Source organism: Patagioenas fasciata, chromosome 5 (assembly GCF_037038585.1).
Source record: "Patagioenas fasciata isolate bPatFas1 chromosome 5, bPatFas1.hap1, whole genome shotgun sequence".
Classification (NCBI taxonomy): domain Eukaryota; kingdom Metazoa; phylum Chordata; class Aves; order Columbiformes; family Columbidae; genus Patagioenas; species Patagioenas fasciata.
In genome coordinates, this window is record NC_092524.1 from 15,308,221 (window position 1) to 15,332,176 (window position 23,956).

Genomic DNA, 23,956 nt, shown 5'->3' on the forward strand with positions numbered 1-23,956 from the left:
TCTGACAGCTCTGCTGCTGCCTCCTGGGGGCTCTCTGCCAGCTCCCAGCCCCACCCAGAGGCCCCTGGGCTCTGCGGCCAAACCGTGGGGTCCAGCTGTGTACCCCTGACAGTGCGGTTCAGCCTGGCCATTGGCGTAGATATTCTGCTGTCCCCTGCAGGGAGTGGAAACCAAGCAGCAAGGCCTTCATGAAATCTGTCAGAGCTCACCTGCCAGCCCATGCCTAGCCTGACCAAGTCAGGCATATTAAAGTGTAAAGCTTTTTTTGTTTCTGCTTAGAACTCGATGAAACCACATGGAAAGAGACTGGAGTGAAATGCTGGTAATAGAGAGCGTTCAGAACAGGTGTTGAAAGAAACAGAGAGGTTTTAAAAGTGGTTAGGAAAATCACTGCGTTAGAGGAAGGATAGCTGTTGGAATTTGATGGTATTTCCAGAAGCTGCATTCACTCCCACAGAGCTAGAAGAGGAGAGGTTATAAGTGAATAAGCAAACAGGAGCTTTTGTTTTGTTTTATGCCAACAATGAAGCTTCTTGATAGACCTTGTCAGTTGTAAACCACAGCTGAAATTAACATACTTGAGACTTGATGACAAGTTATACCCCATGGGTTAGGGCTACCAATTGATCCAAGTGCTTCTCAGAACTCTTAATCACTACTTCAAAAGCTCTGCTGCTGGAGAATTTAAAATAAATTGTGTCTGACCTTCCAATTCTGGAAGATACTTAAACCAGAGAGAGATCTGTCATACAAAATTTGCAACTGAACAGCTTTGATGCTGCTTCTTTTAGCAGCAGATTAGAATTATCACTTAGAGCTGTAAAATAACAGAATTTCTCCACATGCATGTTGCAGTTCTTGGCCCTTTGAGTAGCAGTGTCATCACCCTGGAAACTTCAGTTGTTAAATACAGAGGTTATGAGATTTGGGCAGGTGTGAATAGATCATTGATGGCTCTAGCCCTTCTGTATAGTAAGCCTTAAGTGTCCAAAAAGAAAAGCAAATGACTGGTGTACTGTGTATGCTTAGGGAGGACATAGGCTTCCTCTCTGCAGTTGACAGGAGAACATCCTCACGCTTTTCTAGCAGCTAGGCGAGATTTCTATTTTAGAATTTTTCCTGTAGCTTTTGTAAAAAGAAGCCATCTTGTTTTAATTAGTGAAAGATGCCAACTTTCCTAAATCCTGATTATTAATATATTTTTTTATCATTCTTTCTGATGTACTATTCAAAAGGCAGCTTGGGGTTTTTCTCCATTTTGGGTGATGCTTACTGTGCTTGTGAGGTGTATCATTCTACTGCCACTGCAAATTACTGCATGGGAAGGGAAGCACAGGAATGGCATAAATAAGAACAGCAGCGAACTAGCATATTCACCCTCCCAGAACGTAGAATGAGACACTTGTCTGATAACTGTGCATTCACAGATCGCACACTGCAGGGTAGTGTGCTAGAAATGCTGTGTTTGTAAAGGAGAAGTTGCTAGATGCTGGTAGTTTTCTTCCGTAGTTGAAAGACTGGTTGTAGGTGGGTGAAATAGCATGGTAGAAACGCAAAGCAACTTGAATTAGAATGAGTGTGACTATGGAAATGCTTTCTTTTTTCTTTCTGTTCAGTACAGGTTTAATTCCTTTGCATTCTGTGACTGTGTCTCTACTGCATTGGATAATCATGACCTTAAATGACTGTAAAATAACAAAGGGAGAAAAAAGTCAAAAATCCTTAGGCTTGCATATGTTGAGGTTTCTAAGCTGTTAGAGTCTGTGGCCAGCTGCCTTTTTCCAGTAAGGATCAGATACTGATGAGACACCATAGACCTGCAACAGGAAACTCTGCATAAAATGGATATGTGAATAGCGCTGAAAGAGAATAATGCTGCTGGGGAGACTGTAATGGATTATGCTAGGAAACGGTCCTGAAATCCTGCCATGCAGTTTTCTTTGAGAGAGAAGTACCAGCAGGGCTGCTCTGAACGTGGCACAGCATGTTCCAGTGACTGCTGCAGGGGTGCTCATGTGAAGCCCAGCATTGCTGAAGGCTTTGGCAAAGCTTTGGATGCCTGAAACGATGAAGGAGCAAAGCTTAAGTGCAAAGCCCTTTTACCATTAAGTCTTTCCACTTAGTATTTCACTTAACTCATTTTGGAGATGAGCTTGTAAGACCTTCGCGGAAGAGGATGCCATGCTGCTGTCCAGATTGTCAGAGTAAAATATCATACGGTATTTTTTTAAAGATAAAAAAAAAGGTATGTGAATTTAAATGCTTGGAATTATTGTTTTGTGATAGCTACTAGTAGTGTGATAGCTGGTGCAGGTTGCTGTTTGAAGTTTGATGCAGGCCCCCGCAAATATTATGAGTGCCCTAAAACATGTGAAACATGCATATCGGTATTTGAAAATACTGTTTTACTTACCATTAGAAAAGTTTATGATGCACAAAATGCACCAATTGGACAGACTAAAAATTTACAGCAAACATACCAAAGATGTAGTTTTTGATAGGTGCACGACAGTATGTTAATAGAATCCAGTCATTCTTGCAGTGTCCTTAATCTGTTGAGAAATTTAAGGCTATAGGGTGAACCTGTAGAGAGGAGTGATGGTGACTGCTGGTGAGAGGAATGCAACAAATATCAAAAGACTTGTTGATGTGAAGCTGGTGACAAAATTACCGTTGTTTTGAAGTAGGTATAACACTAGTCCCTTGGCCTTTGGGGGAGAGGGGTAGGAAACTGGCCACCTGGAATCAAGTGTACAGAACATTGGGCAAAAACCACCACAATAAGAACAGAAGTGTAACTATGCTACCTTATCTTTAGCGCAGAGAACTGAAAATTCATGATTTTTCACATACCTTGTATCTTTCCCTTTTCTGAAATGACTTAACATCTGCCATTCATGCTGAAGGAGGGAATCACTGCCAAATGCCAGAGAAGACTTGGAATTTATGTTCTTGCTTAGCTTCAGTATTCTTCTGAACTTGAAAAATCAGTAAATTAATACTAAACCAGGAAAGTTTGATTATCTGTGTAAGATTTGCAGGTCTTTTATTGGATCACAAGCAGTATCAGCAATACAATCAGATGAATTATTTAGGTAGCTGGCAGTATTTTGTTTAAATTAATTTGCTGATTGCACTGACAGAAGGGAGCATGTCTATTTGGAATGTTTCAACAATGAACTAGGCATTAACGAGTAAATTTGAGTTGTAATACTATGATACAGATGGAGTTACACCAGAAATAATTATACTAATTAGCTCTAACTGTATGTTTTTAATAGCTCCTCATAGCCACAATGGCAACGTCATCTGAAGAAGTGTTACTGATTGTAAAGAAGGTACGTCAGAAGAAGCAGGATGGAGCTCTCTACCTTATGGCTGAAAGGATAGCATGGGCACCTGAAGGCAAAGACCGATTCACGGTCAGCCATATGTATGCAGATATAAAATGTAAGTGAACACTTTTCCTATTCTAGCTTCAGTAAGTAGTGTTTCAATAAGCATTTAAATACAACCCAAAGCTTATTTGCCATAAAACACTGGTAGGTAAGTTAGGAAGGTTGCAAGGGTCTGGAGCTTTGACAAGGTTATTCTGTGTAGCAGCAGAGATCAGGACCATGGTGAAGTATCACCAGTTTGTTAAGGATACTGTAGTCTTCAGATGTTTAAGTTATACTGCATTTACTGTTAACTTTTGATAAACTTCTGTAATAAATTGAACAGAAGAATAATCAACGCCATATGCTTGTGGAGTGAACGGGTGGGAGGAGGGTTGGGGAAGAGTATAGGATTTTCAGGGTCTAACACAGAAACTATATGGTGTATGATATGTTAAACTATGCATCTAAAGCTGTTTCAATTTTCATATAAAATGAACCTCGCTGTTTTATTTTCATCCAACAGACCAGTTTCAGAAGTGCTAGCTTCTGAACTTTGGCCTGTTAGTATTCTAAATAAGCGTTTGCCGTTGCAATGGCAGAGTACTTGCAAGTCAAAACTGAACAGTAAATGTCTATAGCATGCTGCCTTTCTGGCTCCAATTAGTGCTCGTATTCTATGTGCTCTAACACCAAAGGAGGAACAAAATGAGTTTTGTATGTGTCACTTGGTAAAGGTTTAGTGATTATTGATGTTTGAAGTCACATACAAGTACATACATGATCGAAAGTGTGGGTGATGAATTAGAAATCATGTGCTGTTTTCTTAAAAACAAATGGTGATAAGGAGTTTAAAAGCTTTGTTCACCTATAATAATTATTTAGCCATTTACTTACACTTAAGAAGCTTATATTTTAAATATTTACATGTACAGGCATTGAAGTCTTTTAAACTTAGATGAAGGATGTTCTTTTTTGTCATCTAAACTTAAAAAAAAAAAAAGGAGGGGGAGATATTTGTAATAGAGGTGATGACAGTAGTGATATCTGGTTCCTGTCTCCCACTTGCACTGGAGAAAGAGGTAAGATTCGAAGTTAGGTTAGTAGCATTTGCAGTGCTACACTGAAGTCAGCATAGTGTAACAGTCCATAAAAGCAGCTGCTCTAACCTCTGCTCCCTCTGGTTACGAGAAGGGAAGCAGAAGCCAGGTTTTTCATGAGAGTCATGAGCGCATAATAGTACCTTGGAGGCACTGGTGATCAGCTTTGGGAGTACTAGCGGCTAAATGTGCTTATGACACCACTTGAAACCAGCATACCTTTGCTGTCACAGACATGCTGTTACCCCACCCTGCATCTGCTTTCCTGCCTCTTTTCTTCTGTGGGAACTGATCCAGCTGGAATAATAAAAGGGGGTTACTTTTCAGTGGATCGGTTCCTTGATTCAACTTGCTGCACAAATGCAAACACTAGGGCAAGAAAGGCAGCAGCTGAAGTGGAGAGAGGGAATGAGGTTGCCTTTCAGCATTAGTCTGGGTTGGTACCAGGTTAAAGTGTCCAGGTGATGACAATCTAATTTGCAGCACTTTTGTAATGGAGGGTGTGGGGAATGTGAAGATGAATCAGGGCTCCTGAGCAGTAGCTGAAGGTTACTGAGCAATAGACTGCTGGTGTCTGTGTCTTGTCTTTTAGAGAGAACAAGGTGCAGCATTCAAACTAATTTAAGGGGAAGACTGTATGTTCCACTTCCATGGCTGGAATTCACACATGGGATAACAGCATTTAATTGGATGATGAAGATAACTGCTTATAAGCGAATACTCTAGGGAAGAGAGTTTCTTGCATAAGCTTACTGTCTGTTGCTAATTAATACTCTCTGTGTAATCTAGGCCAGAAAATCAGTCCAGAAGGTAAAGCTAAAATTCAGCTTCAGCTAGTATTGCATGCAGGGGACACAACCAACTTTCACTTCTCCAACGAAAGCACAGCAGTGAAGGAGCGAGATGCAGTAAAGGATCTTCTTCAACAACTGTTGCCCAAATTCAAAAGGAAAGCTAATAAAGAACTTGAGGAGAAGAACAGGTAAAGGGAAAGGAACCTTAAAGTGTTTTTGTTTTGGTTTGGTTTTTAATTGTTACCTAACTGTAGTGTGTTTCTGCTAGGAGTTATTGCAGCATCGTTAGTGATGCTGCATTTGTTTCTCTAGTAAAAAATCTCTCCACTGTCAATTTAGAGGCCGTTCCTTTAGGCTTACGTAACTGTAACATGTTGAGACTATACTTGTGTTCTCAGTGACATGTTCTTGAGGTGTAAATGCAGCCAGCCCGGCTACCACCCAGTCTTCGTTACCCATGGCTATGAGATGAAGCACCCAACTGGCAGTCTGTCTCCTTAGTCTTCTGAAGCACATAAATATCAGTTAGAAAAGCTGCTTGAAAGATATTTTTTTTTTTCAAAATTTCTCACCTTCCTTGTTTTGTGATTTTTTTTTTTTCTCCCTGCATAACCCCTTTCCCACCCCAGATCTTTTTTCCTGTTGTTTTATATACTTCACTAAAATGCTAGGTATTTTCATGCCTCTCACTGGAGATACAGTGGTTTGTTATTTGGCATACAGGATGTTTATTCAAAAAAATGTTTTGAAAAGACGTTCAGGACCTAAGTCCTTTTCCCAAAAGGGCTTTTAAACGTTTTAAAGGAACAGAAGCGTATCTTATGTTAAACCAGTCCTTGGGGCCATCTCCTCAGATGAGTTTTGCTTCATTCTAGCATCTGCTGTGGATCCTGTATCTGCTAGCTTCCATTTCCAAAGACTGTTCTAACTTTGAACTTAAGTAAGTTAAGGTTAGATTTTTCAAAACATTGCAGCATTGCCTCATTGGGCAGATCAGATCTTTACAAGGAGATTTCCCAGCAGAACGGCAGGAGCCCTTGTGCCGGAGCTCTGACACATCCAGAATTAACTGGTTCCAGTACTGCAGCAACCACTGGGATCTACAGCAGTGCAGACTGCTTTGGCACCATTACCATACTAGTTTATTTGTGCTACATGCTTTATTTCTAACAATATTAATATTCAGTACATGGGCAGTCTTAGCTCTGAATCTTTGTATCCTTAAAGGGAGTTTTAGAGTATTATGCCACGCAACATGAAGAGATTTTCTAGTCACAGAAAAGCCAGAATCTCTGCACATACTTAGTCGTAGTCTATTCTTTTGATGTTTAGAAGTCCAAGTCTAGTGATGGGGCTTCATTAGATTAATTTGCAACAGATGAGGCAAAAAAGTTTCAACCTCTTCTGGAAGGATGTGACTTCTAGACTCCCTGCGGTGCTTCCTCCATTTATTAATATGTGACGGTCAGGTATATAGAAAATTGTAAATGTTTACAAAATAATTAAAATAACAGACTGCCTGCTGGTGCACTAATTTGTAAGAAATGCCACTAAACCATATTTGTACTAACAAGAAAAACTGGAAAAAACCTTGGTGGTTAAAACATAATAGGAATGTCCTACCACAAAGTTTTCACTTCTACCTCATCCTACTTCATCCCTAGAGCAGCTACAGACATTTATTCAGTCCAGGCTGCAGTTTATTCATGTTCTTCCCTAGACCACATACTATGTACTAATAAGATTCCTAATTTTTTTAATTTGCAAATGCAAGACCCTGAGGTTCATGCTAAAGATTGTTGAGGTTATTGTGAACATGCACAAACATGAAAATAGCCTAGTGGGTTTCAAATTAGGTATACAGCTGTATGAAAAGCTGCTTAAACATGAATTAACTGAAGTTTCAGGTGCATACATTCTCTGCATTTTAGATAGTAAGGATGATACTTGATATTTGGATGATAACCTCTGTAAACATTCTTCCCCGGTGGAAGTAGTGACACAATGTTTCTGGAGCGCTTGTACTGCACACAATAAGTGATGAAGATCCTGCTATCACCAACAGAAAAATAAATGAACAAACAACCCTGGGTAGTCTGTGTTTTAAGGTATCTTAGCCCAGACATATTTTGTGATCTGTACTCTTGCACTAGAAGAGAGACCTGTAACTACTGAATTTTAAGATGCTAAACAAGAATTGGATAGTGCTGAAATCTCCTTTTTTCCTCCCACAAGACCTTTTTTATGGAAATTCAAGAAAATTCACTGTGCATTTACAGTTAGGAGACTCTAGTCCTGACCATGCAAAGACAGAAGAACACTACAGAACATTTTAGGACAAGATGTTAATCTCACATGAACTTTTTCCTAGCCATTACTGTTTTCTTGCATTTATTGCTATTCCTTAAACATTTTTTAGTGCTTTAAGTCTTTTGAGACAAAAATAGCTATTAAGGTTGTTTACACAATCTTGTTAAGACATGCACGGTATTTGGAAAGAAAAGTTGGTTTCTGTTCCCTTGGTGAGCTCATATTAGCTATGGAAATCTTTGTGATTTATTCTGCAACGTTTCAATTCTTTTCAATACGTTCTTTTACCAGAATGCTGCAAGAAGATCCTGTTTTGTTTCAGCTCTATAAAGACCTTGTTGTGAGTCAAGTAATCAGTGCTGAAGAATTCTGGGCCAACCGTTTAAGCCTGAATGCAGGGGATAATTCTGCAGCACCAAGTAAGCAGGATGTGGGCATCTCTGCAGCATTTCTGGTACGTTGAACCTGTAACGTAAAGTATTTTAGAGCCAACAAATTGGGGAAAGTGAGAGTTCTGCTCATGTACTTTATTCCCATATACTTTAATGTTCTTTCCTGGTACCTCAAATTAACATCTCTCCACATGCTAGTTAGACTATTGAAAGTATAAAAGAAAAAAAAAGGTTTTATGCAAATCTACAACCTCAAAATTTGAACTTTAAATTAACAAGAGGCAGATTTTTTTATACCACTGCTGTGCCTTCCGTAAAACAGGAATAATGTGAACTTGCAGCCACTAGATTGCAGTGCACTAACTCGTAAGTTAAAGAGAGGATCTGTTGCAGGATTGACACAGATAAATGAAGCTGCAAAGACTTTAAACACAAAAGGTTTGGTTTTGTTCTCTTACCAATTTTTTTAAACGAGTACGTGCTTTCAGCTACTTGAAGAACAGCTTGTATATCTGAAAGCTCATTTTATCTCTCTCTTTCCCCAGCTTTCAGTTACGTTACCCATTTGTAGAAACCGTGCTTCAGTAATCTCAATGCAGCCTGAAAGTAATCTGGATACAATCTTTAGATTCCTCCTGTAGAGACATGTTTCTGCTTCTGCAACAGATTCACACCGAGGATGACTCTCTAGCTGGAACGCCATTTCTACCTTTGAAATGACTGCACAAATGAAGGGTTTGGGAGGCAAAGAGGACGTGGGAGCTGTTTTATGACTTAGCTGCTGTACAAACACATGGGTTTTTTCCCCTTAGAAATACTTGAATTGGTTACCAAATTAACTTGATTGCTCTGGTTTCCTGTCTTCCATTATTCTTACACCTTAACATCAATATTAAAAAACAAACAAGACCCGCCAAACACCCAAACTTTCAAACCTGAAGCTTTCTTAAAATAACTGGTTATGTTTGTGTACGCCGCATTTGTGAAGAAGAAAACTTCAGATATTTGCGTGTCCTAGTTCAAGTTAAAATAACTATCTGGCCCTGCTCAGAATGAGTGTTTCTCTAGGAAGAATGAGGTACAAAAGGTAGGATTTAGGCAGACAGGAAATGGAAGAAAAGGCAGCAGCATATGCAATCGTGTACTTTTTCCTGTTACTGAGAACTGGACTGAGCACTTTGTTGTTCTAGAGCTTCCTAAAGATATTACAGAGATCAACTTACAAGTTCTTACTAAGGCTTACCCTCAATGTTTAAATTCAATGTTATTTATCATTATAGTGAGATACTTATAGTGCATAAGGAAATAAGGTGTAACAGCCATAAATCCCTTTTGTCTCTTTATTATCATCACTGATTATTCACTACCTGAATTGTTAAATGAACAACAAAATATTAGACATATACAGTATACATGCCTGTTTTTACTTTGAAACAAGGATATACTAAACTAAGCATAACTTCTTTTGACTGATGGAGTGGTCATTGCTTTTCATCTTCTAAAGCTTATGGTCTACTTGTTGTATCATCCCTTAAGTGGCAAGTATAATAAAGTCATTAATGCATGTTCTTTAATTTCTCATTCTAAAAATACCTATTTATGATCAAATATGCCATGGATTTTTGGAGCAATAAGATGATTTTATCTGCAGCAGAATTGGATTGCAAGATGCCATTTTTTTTTCCTTCTGCAGTTCCAGAAGGCATTCAGGCATGACTCTTTTTCCTCCCTGTGTGCTTTTTCTTAGGCTGATGTACGGCCTCAAACAGATGGCTGCAATGGTCTGAGGTACAATTTGACTTCAGATATCATCGAATCCATATTTCGAACCTATCCTGCAGGTAAGAATAGTGCTTTGCATACAAATACATTTGTTTTTTACTGTCTTATCGTGGGAAGACTAGAATGTTAGCATGAGCCTGGAAGTATAAAGGACCATCTCTTCAGTCTTCTGGATGATTTTCCTTGCCTCATTTGGAGGGAGATAGGAAGAAGCATGTGTTAAAACATGCTTTTGAAATGAAAACTTGGATTTTGTTAAATGAAAACATTTTGTAACACTGACTTTTTTTTTTAATTGTGAGTAGATATTTGGCTCCCATGATAGTCTCCTATTCAGCATTTCAATTAATTTTTGTTTTTCATTAAATCACCTTTGGGAGGAAAATAATCTGATTTCCATCATTTGCCTGCACTGTGTTGAAGACTGACACTGATTCATTTGGCCCTAGGTTAAAAGACCAGATCTATCCTGAGAATAACTAGAACTCTGGCAAATTAGACTTTTTACATGTGTGCAACTCAAATTAGAGTATTCAGACTACTGTAAAGTGCATTTCTTTTCAGAGCATTAGCTAGTCTTACAGGGCATCACAGAGTACCTGTTTGCTCAAGCTTAACTACTGCATTCCCTTGTGTTTAATTGGCCTGAATGAAGGCAGCATTAGACAGAAAGCAAGGAAGTTTTGACATAAAATAGCGTATTAAGATTTGCGGAGCAATTTGTAATCATTACGATTTTTGTTCACAGTAAAAATGAAATATGCAGAAAATGTTCCACATAACATGACTGAGCGGGAATTCTGGACGCGATTTTTTCAATCTCATTATTTCCATCGGGACAGGCTCAATACAGGCTCAAAAGACCTCTTTGCAGAATGTGCCAAACTGGATGAAAAAGGTAAGCTTTTTGACTTTGTTTCTCCGGTAGGCTGCTACAGTCTTAGCTATAATATATCACAGAGCATAACACTCCGGAAGTACATCTATTAAACACGGGAAAGCTGAAATCAGAAGTTTTCTTATGTCTATTTATTGAGCGTCCTGTTTGTTGAACCGTAAAGTGAAAGCTGGAAATTGTCATTGAAAGTTAGCTATTGCTTTGCTATTCTTAGCACGTTTGATAGCTGCACCTCTTGAAACAAATTAGTCTTTGGAAAGTGCTAGCACTTAGAATTATTCCTTATTACAACTCACGCAACAGTAAATCTGTGATAAAATCCATAAAATACTACCATGCTAGATTGATTATGCTCTGCCATCAGTTACTGTGGAATAATTTTGTTTACTTAAGGCTTCATTTTGTGTTGCGTACACAACTTGCAACAGGCATAGCTTTTGTTATAGATCAGTTTTTAGGAATAGACAAATATGGATCCTGTTCAAGATTTTCCAGAGGAGTTGTCATCTCGGTTCTCTGACAGCTTTTTAAATGTGAAATCTTATATTATCTGACTTAAGTGTTTATTGAACTTCTGAGGTAGGTTTGTGATAATACAAAAATGTGGAGAGTTGAGATCACAGCACCATTCCTTAATATGTATTCTGACTAATGAAAGCATTCTCTTACGAATCCACAAAACTTCACAAGTAAAAGCTATTGCCAGATATAAGTTACCATTCTACCCAAGTCAGGGCAGCAAATCAGTGCTGAAATGAGAAGAAACACACAATCAAGGCTTCCTAGTTCCCACTAATACAACTAATATAACTGCGTCTCCAATTCTTTATTTCTTCTTTACCAAAGAGTATTCAGTGATGCATAGAAGTTGATGAAAACAATAGTTTTCCAAGTTTATCACTTATTTAAAATGGAACTTTGAAAAGGGTTGAAAGTTCTAATTGCAGTGATACTTGGACATCTGCAGAAACTTTGTCTTCTCCTTTTAAAGGTTAAGTATAATCAAATAGTCCCACGATTATTCATATTTGTTTAGATATAGTTTTTTCATGTTTTTTTTCTTTGTTTCGTGCAGGGTTAAAAGCAATGGTGTCTCAAGGAGTAAAAAATCCTCTGATAGATTTAACAGCTTTGGAAGATAAAACATTAGATGAAGTAAGTCGTTGGGAAAAAAAAAAAAAAACACAACACCCATTAGTTTCATTTAAGAAGAGAGTGGGTCCTTCTGTTAAAATAATTACAAATGATAATTCTAAACCACATCACGTACTGGGCTGCTGCAGTGTTTGGGTAGTCAACATTTATACAGTTGTAGGTGTGTAAAGAAATGGAGACTGTGCCCATGGACCTGTATGCCTCTGCTGTCTGCCTTAGTGTGCTGGGTATAGAAGCAGGAGTGCCATTTTTTAAATAACTATTATTTCACTCGGGTGGCTTTTTAGTCTAAAGTGGACTCTGGTTTCTTCTTACCTTTTAGAAGCTGTGGCAACGTGTAGAAGTATAGCACAAAACAGGAAAAAGCCTTGTTCTCACTTTGAATGTTGCTGTTTGTTTGATACAGCTTAATTTTAAAGACACTTCATACCGTTTTCTTTGTTTAGCTTTAAATACTGTGTTTTGCTAAAAATATGACTAACTTAAACTATTGCCTGCCTCCAAGTACAAATTAAAACAGTTGTTACAAATGGTGTACCGTAATGTGAAATAAGTTAAAGATGCACTTTTCTGCAGTTGATTTAACTTAAACTTTTGAGTTGTAATTAATAATGATGCTGCATTGCTAAGGTGGTGGTTGTTTTGGTGGTGGGTTTTTTCTTGGGGGGTGGGACAGGGAGTATAAGAGTTGTACAATCTGACAGCCTGGTTGAGGATAGATATGTTTGTGGTGCTCTGCAAACTGCCCTGGTTTGCTTTGGAAGCTGTTTCATAGCAAGTGTGAAACCAGGCATGGGGTAGAGTGAGATGCAGTCAGCCACCTGGTAACTGAGGAACACTGCCAACATTAAGGCTTCATTTTTTTGGAATTCCTAGTGGTATCACATCCTCCTGACAGGTGTAATTTAGCCTGTGGGCTGCTGGTGTCCCACAAGATGTTAAAAAAGAGGTCAGTAAAACAACTACTAGCTTTTACTTGTCATCAATGCCTGTTTCATACAGGTGATCCTTAAATTTTTTTAAGCTCCTTATAGTAGATCACATTCTTATAAAACCATTTGTTTAAGAATATTTTTTCTTCTCTTAGATACCTCTAAACTGCTAAGTGTTAGCACAATAAAATAGTCTATGGAGATTTTTCAAAGTGCATAAGGTGATAGTGGGGCAAGGTAGGAAAATGCTGCTTCAGCAATGATGCAGGATCACTCAGTAAAGTTGGCACGCAGGCTTCCTGACTCAATGGAAGACAGAGAATTGTCCTTCTGGTATGGGGGCAGGAGGCAGCTAACGTTGTTTTCTTTGTAGGGCTATGGTGTTGCTTCTGTGGCCTCTACATCGAATGCCTCAAAATCTGCTAGAGAAAGTAGCAACGCTGCCATTATAAAACGCTTTAACCATCATAGTGCCATGGTCCTCGCAGCTGGCCTCAGAAAACAGTAAGTTGCAATGTTATGTAAAAGCTTTTTTGTAACAAATTTTAAGGACTTTCCAAAACAAAAATAAATTTTAAATTACTCAGCCAACCTTTTAATTTTTATGAATGAAGTATTTTGCTCTAGAAGTAAAGATACTTTTAGGTTCTATTTTACTTTATAGAAGTTCTTCAGAGCTGTCTGAGATGACAAATGCTATTTTTAGCTGAGTTATCATACTAAACAGACTGAAAAAGGAAAGGATGTTTCAGTCTTAGTCCTCCATCCCTGGTGAAAGCTGCAGAAGCAGGACTGATTCTGTGTGCTGTGTGGAGGGGAGGTCTGGTGCAGGGAGCTCCCGTCACTTGCCTTCTAGCAGCAGGTCTGCTGGGCTCTCTGCAGTGCGGTGCATGGACACAGGGAAGTGAGGAAGCAAAAGAACACTGTGGCATGGGTGGATCAGATGAAAGATTCCTCCAGGGCAGTACCCTGTCCCTGACCAAAGAACTTTTATCAGCTAGTTATGTATATTTACAATGAACTTCACAAATGAAACTTCTTAAAAGAGAGATGAAATGGGTTTGATGTGAATTCTGCTTTACAATTGGTTTATAGACAACCACCAAAAGATTACTACTCTACCCGAATTCTACAGACCCTCACCTGTGAGAGATCTTAATTAAATACTTTATTCTGTGTAGCTGTGCACCCTCATGTTGTTCTTTTGTCTTACACAAATTGAACAGTGGACCTGAAACAATCTCTTCTGGGTAATGTGTGTTTTGGTTTCTTAGTTCAGAAAGAGACAAAACAATAGCTCTCATTCTCAAACAGTGCAATGTCAGGGCTGATACCTGGTTGGCCTAAGTGTGTGTGCAAAGGGTTTTTAATTTAGTCATGATTTTGCTGTGTCCCACTTGCATTATTGGCATGCTACTATTTCTGAAGAGAGGGAGCAGAACCCTTCCCTGCTGTTGAATTTCGCCCTTGACAAACAGGGTTATTTGAGGAGTTGGTTCCTTCTATCCAGATGAACTTCTAGAAATAAAGACATAAGAGGGGAAAAAACCTGATAGGCAGTATGTGAACATGCATATAAAATTTTGAAACGGATGTATTTACTTTGTCTCTAGCTTGTATCTTAAATTTCCTGTGAAGTGAATTCTTCTTAATGCTGTTTCTCTATTTTAAGAGAAGCACAAAATGACCATTACAGTGAGACCAGCAGTACGGATGGAAACTCCAGGGATTCAGATTTCTTTCAGCCACCAATGAAAAAGGTATAAAGTTAGTCGATGGATTTCTAATTTAATGGAACTGGAAGCTGTCTCTCAAAAGACTGCTGAAGGTTCTTGTTTTATGACACATCTAAATTGATCCTTATTTAGCTTTGGAGTATGTAGAATAAGAACCTGAGGGCCTGTTAGAAGCTTTGTACCACTGTTTATATACAGAAGTAAATTAAATGTTGAAGTATGGCTGTGTTTATCTCCTTGGTAGTGCCCAGTGAAAGTAAAAACCTTCCAACATACTCATGATTAGACCCAGAAATCTGTTTCTTTCCATTCAGTGCAGTTCTGGTCTTGCCCTGTGTATGTGTCTGCTTTATTTTTTTTTCCAAATGCTTGAAAACTCCTAGAGAACTTCCATCTGAAAGGGATATTGGTGTTCAGGCACCAATATTAACCTATCAAGTGTATTGTTTGTGGAGGGGATGATTAAACTGGCACATGTCAGCCTTCATCTTCAGGTCAGAATCTGAAGTGACCTTAAACTGGAAGTGTGGTGACACCTGGTGCACTGAATAAAATACAGGGCAGCAGCCTGTTTTGGTCTAACCATAGCAGCTCACAAGTAGAATAGAGTACTGTAATTACTACAAAACTGAGTTGAAAACTCTTACTAGAGTTGACAACCTAAATAGAAAATGCCTAGGGGACTCAAAACCTGCGTATATTGTGAGAAAAGGCTGCAGGATACATGTGTTGTTAAATGTTGAGGTAGTCAACATCTTTGACTTTTCCTAAAAGCTGCGGTTTCAACTGGGGGGTAAATGATATACCAGGACTAGAATAAATGTGACAAAAAAAAAAAATGTAAGAGTGGCATGAGAGTAGGAGACTTCAAAAGTAGTTTTCCTGTTGTTCAAAGCCTGATACCACTGTGCTGTTACCTCTCACCACTGATGCTCTAGCTGTACTGTCACCAAATAGCTTGGGTATTTATGATGGTTTTAATCTTACACTCTTGTCCACCAGCCATCAAATCATTCCTCTTTCGGCTAATGTGGAAACAGACATAAATAGAGAGAACAAAGAATGATTTGTGGATAGCAGACCACTTTTTGGAAGTGGCAGGGACTGAAAGTTTTAGCCAGAATTTGCAGAAAAAGCGGTAGTGCCAAGACTTCCAAATGTTCCACTTTAAACAATATTAGACACTGCTCCCTCTGGAGGGGGTAGACATATGAACCATTCCACACTTCTATTTCTTTAATGTTTTGGTAACCCTTCTGCTCAAACTCAGTGAACTGTTAAAAAGAACTAGATGCATCGAATTGTGACCTCATTAGTAATGTGTGATTATTTGGGTTATTTTAGGTGAAACTGCAGGAGGCCATTGAGTATGAAGATTTAGCAAAGAATAATAGCATTAAAACAATTGCACTAAACTTAAAGAAGTCTGATAGGTAAGTTAACAAAATATGCACAGCTATTTCAGCATAATCAATCTGGCAGGTCTCTCATTACAGCCTGCACAGAATCTGCAGATCTAGTCTCTACTGTGCCCTCAGGTGTGTTTAGGCTAAGTTTAAAAGTCTGATATGAACTACTACATAAACCAACTGCCAGGTAATTCCCACTTAAATTTGTATTTTGATTTCATCTCTATTTTCTGCAATTGAAGTCTCCATAAGCCGACTTGGAGGGTTTTAACAGGTAATTTCTGTTAAACTCTAACAGACCTGTATTCAAAGTCCAGCGCCTTGTTGCAGCTTACAGTGGAAAAATGTATGTGTTACATGTGAAAATAGATGATTCCAGGGAAAATCCACTCCCAGACAAAACAAGTGGAGTCACGATAGTTTGGACTGCTCACAGGTCTACTGTTGTTATTGTAGTAGTCCTCTTGTTTTCTAGACTGTTTGAGTTCAAGAAGTATAGATATAATTTCAGAAAAGGAGTGATACCACAGGAGAGAGAGCAGTTCCACACGTGCACCTAACTTCGTCTAGGTTTCAATCAAAAGTGGTGGGAATTCCTCCATTCTAACGATATTCCCAGAACTAGGTGGCACAAAGAAGTTTTAATTAGTAAAATGATGCTCGCAGATTCAACATTAGAAGCTCTTACCTTATTTTCCTGCCATAGTATCCCTAACCCGATCTCTTTCCATGTGGTAATGTATTTTTCTTTGTCAATAAATAAGATTTAGATAGTAGCATCAACAGTTGCAAAGCATCTAAAATTGGAAGCATTTGAAGAACTGTAGGCTGAGCTTGGCCTCTACTTTACCAGCACTCCTGTTAATACACTTTTCTCTTTCGTTTTTCTCACCTCACAGGTATTATCATGGTCCAACTCCAATTCAATCACAGCAATATGCAACCAGTCAGGATATAATTAATTCTTTTCATAGTATTAGGCAAGAAATGGAAGCATATGTACCCAAACTAACTCAGGTATGGAAGAATAGTAAAAAAAAATTCCCTTCTTGCTGTTAGCATCTTGCTTTCTATATGATTTTGTGTCTCATGTCTACTGGAATTTTAATTTTTCATGGTAAACTTCATGATCTCCAATAGTTTTACATTATTCAATTTATTTTACAATTTTAGGCAATACTTTTCAGCAATTGTGTTTAAAATCTAAACAATAGGAAACTGAGACATTGCTGATATTCAGAGTTATATTCTACTGTTACCGTGTTTTGAGGGAATGGTAACAGTATCAAGTAGTAAAGCAGGACAGTCACGCAATATGAAGCATAGGCAAATATTATTGATCCCACTCTATGCAATGTAGGGTGTAATGGTCTTAGGGGGTCATAGTAAGCAGGTTTATAACTGACTGTGTCTTTTGCTTCTAAATGCACTTAGGTAGGATGTAATCTCACTCTGGGCTGCACAGAAACTCTGTTCTGGCAACTGGAGGGCAGCATAGCCACACAGCCCATCTCCCCAGCCAGTGTCTGAACTTCCTCTGTTGGTAAACCTAGATTGGGCCTCAAGTAAGGCAGCTGCAACTGTGAATGCATCACATTTCTATATAGTAATTCTGTCTCATTTCAAAGTAACTGCACAGCCAGTTCATGTACCAAGTAAAGATGTATTTGTCTGTAATTAACTGGGCAGCTTTCACTGAAAACATACACTATAGCACTTAAAGGCACTGTGTCCCATTCTAGAGAAGAGCAGACTCTTCATCAGAACTTCCATTTTTATCTGCTCAACTGTATCCTTGCCATTGGAGTTCAAATACAACTTATTTTATAAGTAATTTGCTGGAAAAAGTGATCTGAAGTGTTTGTTCTCTCTCTCCCCTTAGGTTCTTTCAAGTGGTGATGCTGCTAGCACTATTGCAGTCCTGTCACCTGGAGGAGCACTTATGCAGGGTGGAACACAGCAAGCCATAAACCGTAAGGATTTAGGATGTATAATACTTTAATCGTATCTTATTGCATTACATGGCAGTACCTGGCTTGCCATTTCGTCTCCTTCTTAGAATACTTTACAGTGATAAAGGAAATTATGGAAGCATGTAGCTGGACTAATACTGGGTTACAGCAAGAAAAGAAAAGCAACAACCCAGCCACACCATGAGGGTGGTACTGGCTACACCAGGGCTGAGGCAAGTGAATGAGAGAAAATTGTACAGAGCAAGGTGATGAAGGATGCACTTGATATTAAGTCTTCTTACAGATAATGGGTTTTGCTTGTTCAGCATGTCTCTGATTTTTTTTTTTTTCCCCTCTGGATTTTTGAAAATAAAGGCATACTCTGGAAAAGCTCTAAGGAGACATGGTCTAGATAACTGTCTGGAACTAGGTTTTTTGCAGCCTGCATTTAGGATCCACAGCTTGCTGTGAAAAGGGACAACTTTTCTGTAGACTGCAAGGGAAAACACACAGCACCTCCTCCTCCTATCTCCCTTCAGTCACCCTTTTCCCTGTTGTCACATTCCTGCCAGTTTGACTTCCTTTCTCATCAGTCTCACAGCAGATGAATCCCTGTTCTCATAAGGCAGAGTTTATAAGAGTTTTCCAGTTTAACTTGCGTTACTTGGTCTGAAGAGCAGCTGAACTAGTTCAGACAGCTGAAAAAGCAAATTGAGTTCTTTATGGTACTGAAAGAAAAGGGGTCAGCAGACAGTAGTGAGGCTTTCATACACATCCCCATTGCCATACTGGGCGCTATACACCACTTCTTTGAGCCTGACCACCACTTTTTAAAAACAAACAAAAAAGCTGCATCCTAGAGTTTGCTATTCATTATTCAGTTCCCTATGCTTCTGTCATCCTCAGTGACTGCTTGTCTTTGGTTTTTATGATCATGCTTCCTGCCCAGTTCTTGAACCCTGTCACCCTTTCTTCTTCAAGAGTATCTGGGATTCAGTTCATTGTTCCTGCCAGGCTTTTTCACCTCCCCCATGCAGTGACCATGTTTTCATTGCCACCATAAGAGAGAGGGAAAAGCTTGCTGTATCCACCATGCAGTGTTTAGCACTGTGCTGTGGAGAGAATAAGTTGCTGGTCCCAGAAGCAGTACTGCCACACTGTTAGAGCAGTACAGATACACTGCTTCTAATCCTGGATTAAGTTTGGTGTCCATCCTTTGCCTGGTGTAGATCTCCCTATGTAATATACAAGCTTCCAAGTATATAGCCATAAATAGTGGCTGACCTGATCTAATACTGCTTATGGTCATAATTAGTTGTTAGGCACCTCAGTGTTCCCTCCCAGCCAACCTTTTTGTGATTCCAGTAGAAATGTATATTGCTGAACTCCTTCATGAACCTTACAGTCTCATTTTTCATATGATGGTTTTGAGTGGTGTGACAAAATAACTTTCCCGTTGCAGAGATGGTGCCAAATGACGTTCAGTCTGAACTAAAACACTTGTACGTGGCAGTCGGGGAACTGCTACGACACTTCTGGTCCTGCTTTCCTGTTAACACACCATTCCTAGAAGAAAAGGTAAGGCAGAGCTTCCTAGCGTGGTGTTAGTTATGGTGTGTCCAAGTCATGGTTTAGAATGACTGACATCAACTCAGAGTATAGAACTAAAACACATGCTTTAAATCAGTGCAGCACTTACTCACCCCTAGAACTGAAGGTCACAAAGCAATGTAAAACATCAGTCTTTTCAGCAATTCTGCTGGTGGTGAAAATTATCCTTGTTGCTGCATGCCTCTCACCCTCCCTTCCCGAGCAGTTGCTGTAAGCTACCATCAGACAGACTGGTCAGCTCTACTCCAGCTGCAGGTTTTTCACTGCCAGTTTAAAACCCACAAAGGAAAGCACCACCATCACCAACTCTTAGATGTAATCTCCATAGTGACAGAAGAAAGTTTTCCTTATTCTTCTGTCCATTGCAGAAATGGCTAAGTCATAGCTTCAAAATACACACTGCTTTGTAGAACAAAGTTGCCTTCAAGAAGAGGTGTCTGTCTACAACCAGGTGCATGACTGTAACTACGTTTTGTTGCTGTTATTTTTTTTTGACCTCACATGGATCACAAAGATAAAAATTTACATTCAGATATTTTGGATGTCCTGCTCCAAAATGTGGCCTGAAGATCCATGGCACAGTCTTTGCTTTAAACAAACAAAAAAAAAAAGGGTTTGTGGATATCTATAGTGTTTACTGACAAAGTAATAACGGTCACAGCATCACACTGTGCTTTCAGTCATATTGCACTTGCCTCAAAAATAAATAGGCACTCAAGCATTGTTAGAGACTGATATTTTAATAACTTTTCTTTCTTGAACTATGCATACCTAAAGTAACCTCCAGAATTAGATAGAAGGTGTTTTGTAGGAAATCTGTTTGTTAAAGGATTGTGCAAATGATTACAGTGTTGGTTTCTGTCTCTTTCTCAGGTTGTGAAAATGAGGAGCAACTTGGAAAGATTTCAGGTTACAAAGCTCTGCCCATTCCAAGAGAAGATTCGGAGACAGTATTTAAGCACAAATGTAAGGGGAAAATATTCTTTAATTATGTGGGTGCATATTAATAATTTGAATTGTAATTATCAGATTATGGTAGCTTTGTTACTTCTTGTCCTAGGGTGTTTTAAGATTTTTAACTAGGAAATGGGCAGACAGTTAAGTGTGTTTTCTCTCCCTGTCTCTCCTTGTGTAATTTGCTGAGTGGTACCAGAAACTGTCAAGACCCATAATTTGAAATTACCCAAGTGAGATAACAGAGAGGGGAAGTCTTTCTTCATTTTTCACTTCCACCATGAAGTAGGACTTCAGCGACTTCAAAACTGTCTCCCACTATGTCAGACTTGAAGTGGGCAGAGAATAAATACTGGAGCAGACAGCACAACCAAGTGTCATTTCCCTATGACCCTCTCAGCTTAGTAGCTCTCTGAGCTACTCCCTCTACAGACACTTTGCAATAGAGCCTCAAGGTCCTTTCTCTCTTTATCTGGCACACCTCTGATTTTAGTGAGATTACTTATAGTGAATGAAAGGAAGAATACAACTGAGTATCTGATCAAAGGGAGGGGAAGGAATCTGTTTTCCAGTAGCTGGGACATTTTTTTTTCCCTCTTAATGTTTCAGTTGGTAAGTCATATAGAAGAGATGCTGCAGACGGCCTACAATAAGTTCCATACATGGCAGTCCCGGCGTATGCTGAAGAAGACGTGAAAATGCATGCTGTACAGGTTTGAGAGCAAAATCTGCAATAGGTATAGGAGTTCAACCTAGCATATGTGCAGATCTTATAGTTGTTGCAGGAAGACCTGTGAGCTGTGGACTTCTGGAAACAATGCTAACTGAACTTGCACATTTTTGAAAAACAACTGAGACAAAACTTGAAAACTAGGGAGAAAAACAAGGAAGAACCAAAACAGAAGAGCTGAGGTGCAAAAATATTTAAAGGACACTGTTTACTGCAGTTACTCAGGAACTGCTTTTGAGTTGCATAAAGAGCTGCTTTCAGAAATAAAAAATTTAAAGAGGGTGTATTAATTAAATCTGGTTTTCTGTCTAATTTTTTTTTAAGAAGTGTATGGCACAGGGTAGAACTCAAAAGTTTTTCTTCACTGGATTCTGACATTTCATTGAATTCTGTTTGTACTTTCTGCAACAGTTTAACAATGATGTTTTAAAATACAGCTGAGACTGGTTTTGCTTCAAACATCTGGGAGAGTGCAGCTGTCAGAAGACAAGCTTCTGCCATGTGTTTCCCCACCAATTGGAAGCAAGAGACATTGCACTGAAAGCTGTTTATGGTCTGGGGTCCCTAAAGGCACATGGGGGCAAACCTTTGCCTGAAGTCTTGGATTTTTATGCAGAATTTTTTCAGCCATCAGTTTTGCATGTTTTCCTATGAGTGCAAGTGTGTGCTACTGCATATTTTTTTTATGGTGGCATTTGTTCTGAGGAGAGAATGCATTTTTTAAAAATGAAGTTAAATAAAGTTTCTTACAAAATAAGTCATTTATTTTCAATTCTTAGACATTTTTTTCTTCTCCTAAATCCGTTTTCCTTCACTCTTCCCTTTTGACTGTTACACTATTTTTGGCGAATTGATAATCATTACAAAGAGAAAAATGTGTTATTTACCCAATGTCCATAGGTATTGGGAATCTGTGCCATACTTTATTCCAAATAGAATCAGTTCACAGTTTCAGACCAACTTGTCTTGTATTAAATGTGACTTAAATGCAAAGTAAACCTGTTTTCTATAATATACGCAGTTAATGACATCCTTGTATTTTGTTGTCATCTTGACTGTACCACAGCCTAGTATGGGCTACTGAACTTTTTTACTTCTGCCTAAACGTGACTGTTAGAGTATGAGATACATTTACTACAAAGACAAATCAGTGACAATATGTATTCAAAGCAAGCACAGCAGTGTTCAGTACGACAGAAGAAATGCCCATCAGCCTGCATGATGGCTTAAGACTAGATTTTGCCACCACTGGTATGATGCTAGAATATGCTAGGGTGATGTTGGGTGGAGAATTCTGGCAAATTCCTACAGAAGAAAAGATGTATTTGAATAGCCAAGTCTCCGCTTGTTCTGTGCTGCTGCTCCATTTATGCAAGAGGGGGTTTATCTTTAATGGATGCGTGGAAGTCAGCAGCTTCTTTTTACCCAGTGTTTTGCAGTTTTTGTATTCTGCTAATATTTTGGTAAAAGCTGAGTTTCAGTTACACGTCACTGTCTGCACCAAAATTCTGTGTGGAAATGTATGCGTATTGTTAAGCCTAGTTTCCCTGTCTGCTTTTGCAGATAGATGCATGATACCTGCTCTGTGATGTTCATGTGGTTCTGCTACGAGAAGTGACTGGGCTCAACAAGAGAGACGCCCATTATTTTTGACAGGGTGAAAATATTACTAGGAATAAATAGATGATTGGCGGGATGAGGTGCACATCTTGTCAAGAGTTAACCTCTTGTGATAAACTGTTTCTCTAAAATTTAGGCTTAGGGTATGGCTTTATCAAGCCTTATCTTGTAGGTGCAGGTAGCTCTCAAAGAAAGGGTAGTTTCCCCACTCCAAAGCATTTGATCCAGCAATTCTGCAGCCAAATTTCAACTGTTCAGTGAAATCTGTAACACCTTTCATCATATCAGAGGGCTAGGTTCAAGAAAATACGTCTGATTTATATTCTAACTGTGCCTGAAGCTATGAACAACACATTTGAGTATTAGACTGCACTGAGACTTCATTTTAAAAAAATCATAGGAAAGTTTTTAATATGGAACTAATTCACCTTCGATTTGAATCAGTATTTGGTATTCCTCAAAAGACTGGGCAAAATTGTTAGCATGGCAGAAAAGTTTCAGTGCATCACAAGAGCATTTACAGTTCCAAGGACTGTTGTTTATAGTCATTATGGGGGATGGTGTTGCAATAGCTTTAAGTTATTATAGCGATATCAGGCTATCAAAATGTACCTTAATTAACAGAATGGGGGGGGAAGAGGACTATGATACTAAATCCAACAGTTTTGCCTAGAGACTGTACAGGCAAGGCTGCTATGCACTTCATATTGCTTTTTCAGGTATTGTGGCAATAAGGCACAGGCCCCTCCTCAAGTAAGGGAGGTAAACTAAATATTCTTTCTTCTACATTGTGTTCCCTTTTTCTGTAGCATGGTCCAAAACCCAGATTCATTCCTTTAAGTTTTGAAACTGAATCATCATGCATTATATTACTATTGGAATCTTTATACTGACTTGTATTTTTAATGAGAATTCATAAAACTTGTATCATTGGCATTGATCTAAGATTTGTAGAATAAACCCTACTGAATTCTGAAGTCAAGTCTTCTCTAATGCTTAGGCTGTGTTTTCTGATGCTCAATTAAATCCCAAACAGGCTCCATTCAGGTCTGAATTGAGAGAGCTGTGTATAGCACTAGGTCAGCTGTCTCTTCATGCTGGAAGAACAGGGCAGGAGCAAAAGAGTTGCAATACAGTTACTATCAAATTATTTCATTTTGGGGGGTTGAGAACTTTTCTGCCACACAGGAAATCTACACCATTA

The 23,956-nt window shown here is 38.8% G+C and overlaps 1 protein-coding gene across 3 annotated transcripts in view; it reads left to right on the forward strand.

Moving 5' to 3' along the window:
- Positions 1–23,729, forward strand: part of GTF2H1 (general transcription factor IIH subunit 1) — a 24,804-nt gene extending 1,075 nt beyond the window's left edge. For 2 of the 3 annotated variants that reach the window (XM_065838013.2, XM_071808967.1), the window contains exons 2-15: positions 3,282–3,450; positions 5,267–5,459; positions 7,873–8,035; positions 9,721–9,814; positions 10,504–10,653; positions 11,729–11,808; positions 13,114–13,244; positions 14,413–14,500; positions 15,821–15,909; positions 16,785–16,902; positions 17,768–17,858; positions 19,300–19,415; positions 20,322–20,414; positions 21,012–23,729. In XM_065838013.2, coding sequence (XP_065694085.1) covers positions 3,297–3,450; positions 5,267–5,459; positions 7,873–8,035; positions 9,721–9,814; positions 10,504–10,653; positions 11,729–11,808; positions 13,114–13,244; positions 14,413–14,500; positions 15,821–15,909; positions 16,785–16,902; positions 17,768–17,858; positions 19,300–19,415; positions 20,322–20,414; positions 21,012–21,098 — 1,647 coding nt within the window. In that variant the 5' untranslated portion in view covers positions 3,282–3,296 and the 3' untranslated portion in view covers positions 21,099–23,729. Of the gene's footprint in view, positions 1–167; positions 2,246–3,281; positions 3,451–5,266; positions 5,460–7,872; positions 8,036–9,720; positions 9,815–10,503; positions 10,654–11,728; positions 11,809–13,113; positions 13,245–14,412; positions 14,501–15,820; positions 15,910–16,784; positions 16,903–17,767; positions 17,859–19,299; positions 19,416–20,321; positions 20,415–21,011 lie in introns of those variants that run through there. The other variant, XM_071808966.1, reaches the window with a different exon arrangement.
- The last annotated feature ends 227 nt before the right edge of the window (positions 23,730–23,956 follow it).